Source organism: Pezoporus flaviventris, unplaced genomic scaffold (genome assembly GCF_033815535.1).
Source record: "Pezoporus flaviventris isolate CSIRO_AGI_PZ_B2104156 unplaced genomic scaffold, CSIRO_AGI_Pfla_v1 ptg000063l, whole genome shotgun sequence".
NCBI lineage: Eukaryota > Metazoa > Chordata > Aves > Psittaciformes > Psittacidae > Pezoporus > Pezoporus flaviventris.
Genome location: NW_026892611.1, coordinates 9,570,134 through 9,579,618, shown reverse-complemented (window position 1 = coordinate 9,579,618; position 9,485 = coordinate 9,570,134). Strand labels below are relative to the sequence as shown.

General features: G+C 45.1%; 1 protein-coding gene across 1 annotated transcript; it reads left to right on the top strand.

Moving 5' to 3' along the window:
• Positions 1 to 5,956: 5,956 nt before the first annotated feature.
• On the top strand, positions 5,957 to 8,023 carry LOC133278076 (lysophosphatidic acid receptor 1-B-like). The gene has a single exon (XM_061470518.1). It carries the CDS (start codon positions 6,727 to 6,729, stop codon positions 7,693 to 7,695), a length of 969 nt encoding a protein of 322 aa, XP_061326502.1. The 5' UTR covers positions 5,957 to 6,726; the 3' UTR covers positions 7,696 to 8,023.
• The last annotated feature ends 1,462 nt before the right edge of the window (positions 8,024 to 9,485 follow it).

The following is a 9,485-nucleotide window of genomic DNA, read 5'->3' as shown; positions in this document are numbered from 1 at the left end:
GGTGCATGCTGAGCACGTACAGAGGGACGGGGGCATGAACGGGGCCATGGCAGGTGGTGCCAGCCTTCAGGGACATCAGCCAGACATTTTGTTCTTGGGCTTTTCAGCGGGGGAGCTGAACCAAAGCTGAACACCAAACGGGTTGGTTCTTTGCAAGATAAAAGCTTGCTAGAAACCCGCAGTTTAGGACTGAAAAATCTGAGAGTTACAAGTTTGATCTTGAAATTGAGCATTCTCGGTTTGGGGTCGGGGGTTCTTGTTTGGGTTTTTGGCTTTGTTTTGGGGCTTTCAGCAGACCTTCCAGCCTGGCATTATTAAAGCAGTAACCAACTGCCCTGCAGTCATATTAAGTAAGTCTTTATTTGTGTTAGGAAGTGAAGGCAGACTCAGGGAAAGACATTCCCTTCCCTTATAAAGCCTGTTATCTAAATAAGCAGGGCGCAGACATCATCTGATCTCCATTATTTCTTCTAAAGAAACTTACCTGACAGGTGCTTGGTTATCATCAGTTCTCAATGACGTCTTTGCACCTAGGGACACTTTTGTAAGGAAACGCACTCTGGGTGCATTTACATAAAGGACTTTTGACACTGAACTTAAATACATATGAACATCTTGGTCAGAGAAGATAAGAGGCAAAGCTATGCAGGGAGTCTGTTGCAGGTCATTGAACCCAAAGCTACTTTTTGTCTGGCGTAACGATGGCAGTTGTGTTCATAGCTACAGGATAGGTAAGAACAGGAAAGAATGTCAAACCCAGTGAAAACTGCACTTACTTTGGGGCCTTGAGAGCCCAAGCAGCAATGGTTTTGGAGCTGTCCCCTCCAGCTTGGTTCCTGAAATGCATGAGATCTGACATTAGCCTGCTGCTACCAAAAGAGCTTCACGGGAAGTTCGAAGGGACTGACGTGGTGGCTGATAAAGCTTGCATGTGTTTGAGCCGAATGAGCCTACCATGTGCCGAAGGGAGGAAGTGCAGAGCTGTTCCTAACCTTCCAGCTGGACTGCTGCAGTCCCCCCTGCCCCAGCAGTGCAGGCAGGAGGGGGTGAGAGCAGCCTGGGTCTGACTCCGTGGTACAAATGCATGAGAGTCCCAGGCAAAGTCAAGGCAGTGGCACAGCTCTTTGTGCTGGGAGACCAAGTTGTTGCTCTGAGAAGGAAGATCTGAGGCCTGGGAGGGAGAGTCTGACTTGAGTCTAAATGCTGTCTGTAGATGAGCTGACCTGGGAGGAATTGACCCTGCACTTCCAAGAGACTTGAAACACAGGTTGGTTTCATGATGATTGGGAAACCTGACCTTCAGAGTGAGAGAACACACTAAGTGCTCTTCATTTAGTTATGCATTGTAGTTTTCTTCATTAGAGCTCCCTCACCCCTGAACCAGAAATCTGGAATTTCATAGCTATGAAATACGAAGTCTTCATCTTTCACATGAAAATGTGGGCTGGTCATGATTCTGCTTGAATTGTTCTAATACAAGGTCGCTTCCATGGAATAGTAGCATTTCCGATGGCTCTTTATTTGGCCTTCTGCTCAGCTCTGGTGCATTAGCTGCTCACTATCTAATTTAGGCTGTACCTGAGGATTAAACCCTGTGTTACATGGTGTCATCATTAGTAAAGCTGAATTTCTCTCCTCACTTCTTATGTGAAGCAGCATCCTTTATGTGGCTGAACAGCCTTCCTTTGGTGAGCAATGAGACACTAGCAGTGTGAAACTCAACCATTCCCCTGAATTCTGAAGGTGGATTCCGAAGGACACGTGCCTCTAAGCTGTGTATCCAGCTCTGTACGTTCACAGCCTGCCTGGTTGCTTTGCCTTGTTTTGAAGCACACACGTTTCTGACTGTTGCTTTCTTGTAGCAGCAGTCCTTGCCAAGTGTCTGTAGTTGTTTAGCTCCGCAGGAAGACTCCCTTTATGTTGACCATTGCAGGTCTAAAGGGATAAGGTACGTTCTGGCTTCTTCAGGTATACAGAGAACCATAGAATGGTTTGGGTTGGAAGGGACCTTAAGGTCACCCAGCTCCAACCCCGTGCCACGGGCAGGGACACCTTCCACTGGAGCAGCTTGTTCCAAGCCCCTGTGTCCAACCTGGCCTTGAACACTGCCAGGGATGGGGCAGCCACAGCTTCTCTGGGCACCCTGTGCCAGCACCTCAGCACCCTCACAGGGAAGAGCTTCTTCTTTATATCCAACAATTGTCTTTGGGAGGCTTTCTTTACCACACAAACTTCCTTTCAGTTATTTATCAATGTTTGTCTCCCTTTAGACAGCTTAATACAAGTTCCTCAGAGGTGAAAATAACAGTCCTGGCATCTCAGAGAACCATTCTGGCTCTGCACAGAGGCCCTGGTGTTTTGGGGTGTTCTTGCAACAAGCTGGTGCTTGCATTACTTTGTGGTTGGGGCTAACATAATCCTTCAAGCCTGGGGGCTGTCTTTGCTTTATGTACCTGGTGAGGGCTGTGAAAGCATAGCTGGGATGTCAGATAACTCCAGACCTGTGAGTTCCTCAAAGAGACTGGGCGGAGGAGGAGTCAGAGCTCTGTTTTGAATACGTGTCAGAAGAACCTTGGAAGGAGATCATACATTCCATTTGTGTCTCCCTCTCCAAAGAGGAAGACTTTAATCTGCATAAATTAAAACATAAATTGCATAAATAGGCTCCTTATTTGTATGACTCCCTTTCCTGGAGTCTTTCCTTGCAAGCCTTGTAATGCCCGTTGAAAGATGGAGCAAACGGATATTCTTGTCTCAGGGCTTTGATGAAGGTCGTGGCAAGCAGGAATTACTCTTCCTCAGTACTTAGCCAAGCTACATGTCCCTTGCCCCTTTCTGGCTCAGGTTGGGTACGATCTGCAGCTGGGTACAGTGTATACCTGGAGAGCAGGGACAGCTAAGGAGTGAGCTGAACCACTGCATTGCACAACAAAGTGGCTAGTGTTCCAAGAATGGGAGTTGGAGTTGGACGTGAGTTCGAGGGAGAGTGCGACAGGAAAGAAACCAGAACAGTAAAATCCCTGATCTTTTCAGTGCCTTGTTTTTCTTGCCTATACAGTGTATGTTCGTGGCTTTGGAAGTAACACCGTGTCATCTGTAGCTTAGCTGTGCTGTGGAGCTGTTATTTTAATTACATAGATGCAGCTTTTTGTCCTGCAGTTTCAGGCGTAACTCCTGCTTCTTGTTGTATTATCAGCATGAAAGACAGAGAAAATTGCCCCTACATCATGCTAAGGTAGAAGTGCATGTTGTCCAAGGGTTACTGCACAGGACTAAGACTTGCAACCCCTGAACTTCATTTCCTGCTTTGAAACCAACTTTGGCTGGGGCCTGTTGTTCTGATTGCTGCTGAGCACTTGTGATCCCTCACGAAGGCTGAGAGCTGCAGGTTATGGCTACTTCTGAAACGGCAAGCTCAGCTGGGTGAGGTTGGATTGTCCACAACAGCCACTGGAATGAATGGTCATTAAAAACGCAACCTGAGGCCTCTCCTGTCTCTTTCTCAGTCCTTTCAGCATGTTCAGTGGTTATTGTTTTCTCCAGAGGGACAATCATCAGATAAGTATTATTGAACTTGGAGATTCAATGCAAAACAATGCCATTTCTTCTGCATGACAAATAACGAAGCAGTAGCAATCTGTACATTCAGATAAAGAAATATAGAACAATTATAGAACTACAGAATGCTGCACGAATGGAAATCTCAACCAACTGCAAGGTCCAGCCAGCATCTGAAGTGTTAGCCTGAGATAGAGGAGATTAGATTCAGTTCCCTCCGTGCAGGACTTCGAGTGATCTTAAGCAAATAACATGATTGTTCTCTTCCCACTCTTCCCATGAAATGTAAATAACACTTTTCCCTCATGGGTGTGTTGTAAGTACAATAACGACCGCAAAGTTCCCAGAATAAGGGAGTGTAACGATGCCCTTGAATTGAGATTGCTCTATGTCGACATCTGGCTATGTAACAGCCCTCTGTCTCACACCACGTTTTCAATTCAAGCTACTTTTCATCTGCTTTTGAGAGCTCAAACATTCTTACAGAGGGTTGGAATATACAAATCTGGGCGCTCTCTATACAGAAGCCCACTAAAACAACAGTTTCCACAAAGATATTTTTTCCTTTAATCTGTCACCATTATGCTAATTTTTATGCAATTATATTAGTGAAGTGAGATTTCAAAGCTTTCGTGAAGAGCTATTTATGCTACTTGATATTATTTTTAATTACATCCTGATCTCATATTATTTAGTGTTTCACGTTTGAACACCAGACTTTCAAATTAGGGAAATCTCAAGTAGCATTTTCAGGAATACCTAGGGCACTTTGGGAGTCCAAGTTCACACCTATACCCTTCTTAAAACTAGGATACTCTTGAAGATGTTTGACTTTGTGGGTATCTGCTGTTCATCCCAGCCCTCAGCTCACAGAGCCACAGGAAGCCCCAGAAGAAGAGAGGAGGAGCACGTGTGGCTCAGTCTGGTGTCCTCTGCTGTACCTGCCTGAAGCTCACCTGGGCTGGATGCTACCTGCTGACACACTCACTTAAAGGACTTGCTGACTCCTGGTGCTGGCACTGACAAGGGGACAGAAACAGTTGAGCCCATGCTCAGCAGCAACCTCACACCAAAGGTGTGGCTGACAAGCCTGTGTGAGGTGGGTTATGGCATGCCCAAAGAATGGTTTATCTGTGACACTCCAGTGTTTTATAGAACAGGAATACATCAGCAGACTTCATTAATCAATTCCCAGCCCTTATTTCTATATAATAGTTCTTTGCACTTCTTGTGACCATCAAAAATACCTTTTACTTGTTGCATAAAGTATTTCCAATATACATATAAAATAATTATGCACTGGTAGCTGCACACTAACCTGGACATACTTTCATACACTTCAACTTCAAAAAGAAGCTGTAGAATTTCTTTTTAAGCTCAACATTTTAGCACGATTTTCTCATGTTGTAAATCCTGGCAGATTTACAGTTCTAGAGCTGCAATTGCTGCTACAATGCTCAGATGTCAGCACTGAATATGGAAAGCCCATAAACTTAGCTGAGCTGCTTTGCAATAGCATGGTATAAAATTGTTACCGATGCAAATTAATCCTTTGTCAAGACAACAGTAAAAATACATTAAATCAGAATAAATTTGTGAGTGACACGGCTTTACCTGGGTAATTTTGCTAAAGGAAAGCTGCTCAGCTGCATATGGGTGCCAAGTAGCAGCCAGAGCACAATGGAGATCTCTCCTTGGCTGGGGGCATTGCGAATAAAGCGTGGGGTGGCACAGATGTGACCCACACTCAGCAGTAGCAAACAAACCCAGCCAGTTCTGCATAGAAAAAACCATGCATGGTGCTGTTCGTGGTGACATGGAGATGGACTGATGTACTGCTCACCTAAACTGCTCCTGAGCTGCCCAAAATCCCCAGCCTCCCCACTGCACCCTGTATTGTTTGCTCCAGCAGTGCCCTCTACTGTCTGATAGCATTAGTTGTGTCCAAAGAGCTCGTGTCCCCAAGTCGCAAGTGTTTTAAATCCAGTTCTCAAAAACCATTTGCTTTTAAAAAGAGGAAGAAAAGATATAATGATAAGTTTTATTACACACAAGTTACACATTAAATAAGCAAATACAAAATAGCCTGTACAAAGGTATGAGTAGATGCCTGTCATTTTCTAGCTACATTCTCATCCAAGAATTAAGGTCGAAAAAATGGCATTGTCAGAACTCCTTAGGCATTTTAAGTCTCCAATACTTACTCCGATGCAAGTCTACTAAAGGTCTAAGCCAGTCTCTTGTGTTTCCTTGTGAGGCATCAGTACCCCTAATTTACACAAGAGAGAGAAAGGCCATGCAATTTCAGGTGTATTCTGACAACTTCTGGGTACTTCAGTAGTCAGTACAGAGACATTTCTGTGGGCCCAAGCACAGAGCATCTGTGAGACAGAGACTCTCACCTTTCTGGATCCCCCTTCAAGTGCTACAGTTCATTGTATCGTTTTGTACAAGTTTGGGGTTTGTTCTGTAGAAATGATCTAAGAGAGCTTAAAAACCCAGACGCTTTTGGCTCCATCCATTTGCCATTGTAAGCAAGAGACAGTGAACGAGTAGATTCTGTTGTTTCTTGTTCTGTCTTGAGCAAGATGAAATGTTGTGCTGTCGCTAGAGCTTATCTGAAATTAGGACTTGCATCCTTGCTGAACTGGGGGAGGTTGGTGACACAGCAGTGCTGTTCTGCTTGGAGTTCCATCACTTTTGAGTCACTTTTCCTCCAAAAGAAAAAGGAATACTGCTCTTCATTTTCTGATTCTCTAGTCCTTTATCCATCTGATTTATTGGTGAGTTAAAGCTCAATTCACATTTGTTCCACTTTAGAATATCCTTAAAGAATTTGAAACTACTGATGTGGTCATTCATCTTCACAAGATCTGGACAGGTTTTGTTCTTGATAAAGGTTTATTTAAGCAAGTCATCTGTATAGTAGTAAATATGTTTTCCAGCTGTAGCTATCCTAGCAACTTAAAGGTAATTGGTGATGCTCAGAGTTGGTAACTCAAGCATTTAAAACCAGGAGTGGTTAAAGTTTAATCCACGATGATAATGTGGCGATAGAAACCGTGTGTCAGGATTCATTCTTCACCTGGAGAACATAGTAGGGTCTCTGAGGGAACACGGGATGGCTACAACAGACCTCTTTAATGCTTAAAAGTAGGATTTTCCACCATGAACAGGTACCCAAACTGCTCAACTAATCACACTCAAATTTGGAGTCATTATTTAGTACTTGCACTGGGCATCCCTCAACTGACCATTAACATAGCATCTGTGATCTTCAACTGCATAGTCATCTTCACCAGGATTGCAACAAAGGATCTGCACAAGCCTATCTCTATACTTTTCTGCAATTTGGCCTTTTCTGACCTCTTCACCAGCTTTTCTGGCTTTTGGATTTCGATGCTGTTCATCACCAATCCTGACATTACAATCTTTGGATCCGAGGACATGCTTGCACCTTACGCCTTTTACACCATGTCTATTTTATCCACCATCTATAACTTGGTAAGCATTGCAATTGAACGCTACTTGGCTGTGGCTGAAAGCATGAGGACAAGGTTCAGGGTTGCTAGAAACCATTCCGTAGCTGCAGTTTTAATTAGCTGGGTCCTGGCTTTCTTTCTGGGCTGCTTGCCATTGATGGGGTGGAACTGCTTGAGCACGGGAAAAAATCTCTCTGTCCTCTACAGTCCTTTTTGCGTTGACTACCTTATCTTCATCACCATTCCCAATGTTGTGGTGGCGTTCCTTATACCTCTGTTCACTTACCTTAGAATCATTATCATCTTGAGGAAAAGAAAGCTGAGAATGAAAGCATGTGGACAAGCCACTGGCACCTACAAATCTGCTGAAACCCAGGTTGCCAGAACCAGTATTTTCATTTGGCTCCTGGCATTGATCTCCTATGCTCCTGTATTCGCAGGAGTCTTATTTGATGCAATTAACAAGCAGTGCCACACTGACCTCTACCCAGGAGTCTATATCTTCCGAAACTGCACGGCTATGTTGATGACCATGAACTGTTTGGGGAACCCCATCATATATACCCTGAAAGCCAAAACTCTGGGGGCTAAGCTCAAGGCTTTGAAATGCCTCTTCACCACCCGTGTCCGAGCCTGCACCCTTGAGAACATCTAGCTGGGACTGCCCTTGGTCCAGCACTGCCTTTGGTCTGGGACTGCTGATGTGCCTGGCTGGTGTAGTCAAGGACCTGAAATCACAGCAATCCCTGCCCATGTCCAGGCACTGCAGCAGCTCTGAGTGCCACATGGTCCCTGTGGAAGGGCCATTGGAGCTCCATGGCTTCTCGCAGCAGCATCCATCACCTTTGGGAGGGAGAGGATGAGCTGCAGCCTGGTGCTGGGCAGCGTGGTGACTTGCAGCAGCCCCTTGTGAAGTGCTGCATGGCGCGTGTCCGCTTGCCTTGCTGCAGAGTGGAGCAGAGAACTCCTTCACTCAGAGATAACTCCATTAACCACGTTTACTTTGTGTTTGGAAAGAAGCTCCTGCCGGGCTTGCTTCGCTGCTGACATTCACATCCTTGGTGTTATCTGTATGGTTTTGAAGATGGCTGAAAGATCTGCAGTAATCTGGGTGAAAACGTAATTTTACCTTCTCACAGTCAGTCCAATTGTATCTTTGGATATTTGATGGAGCTCTCTCTTAACGGGGGCACTCAGCACTGTTTCACTGTTGTAATTTTAACTGCAGTATGTAGCTGGATTACATGGTTTTATGGGACACTTGTGACTATGCTTTTCTTTTATAAGAGCAAGTAGTGACTGGACAAAGGGGAATGACTTTAACCTCACAGAGGGGAGATCGAGATGAGATATTGTGAAGAAGTTCCTTCCTGTGAGGGTGCTGAGGCGCTGGCACAGGGTGCCCAGAGAAGCCGTGGCTGCCCCATCCCTGGCAGTGTTCAAGGCCAGGTTGGACACAGGGGCTTGGAGCAAGCTGCTCTAGTGGAATGTGTCCCTGCCCATGGCAGGGGTTGGACCTGGATGATCTTAAGTTCTCTTCAGGATTCTATGGTATTTCTGGTTATAAACAGAGGCACGCTCAAGTCCATGGCTTTTAAAATTCGTGTTGTTCTAGGAGAAAACCTCACTTGAATTCTTCAGTATTAGAATTGCAGTTGAGTTGCCGGTACAAAAATGGAAGTGTCAAGACCAGGGATTCTTTAAAAGGAGAAGGTTTTACCCCCTTTGTCTCCAAAAAATAGAAATTGGCTATTGAATAGTCAATCTGTCAGGTCCTAGTCCAGATGAATGCATATTCTTGGTTATACCAAGAACAAAATCCCATCAACCTGCTTCTGAGCGGGTGTGAGAAACGGGCATGTTCTGTGTATGAGATGGTTCACCCCCAGTGTCAGAACCGGGCAGGTGCCACCACAGTAATGAAGCCACCACTCAGTGGTAGTGGTGGTTGTAGTGGTGGTTGTAAACCCCCTCCTCTGGGCTGCTTTACATTGGAGAACTCGGGGAGAAATTCTTTCATCTGAATTAAACTTCTGACACTTAAGGAAATGGATGGAACTAAAGCATGTGTAATTAAAATGAATGATTTAAATGGATACTGTAACTCAGGCAGATCACACTGGCTCTGCTTCCCTTATGCTTTGGGCTCTGCACCACTAACCTGGGAAGAGTCTGTCTGGAACCTGAGCATCTGCCTCCGAACTTAGGAACGGGAGAGCCAACCACAGCTTACCACGGGGCAGATGGTACGGGTCAGCCTGGGGCGGGTTTGTTGCGTGATATTTATGATATGATATGGTTTTGATTCATCTCTGTATCGACATTGGCAAAGCGACCTGAATATGTAACGCATATTCACTGTCGCTGTGATTGTTGTTTCAAAAAGTGACAGCCGCAATCCAGCCAGAACCCCTCCTCAAGAGGGCATGGATATTTGCCTATATA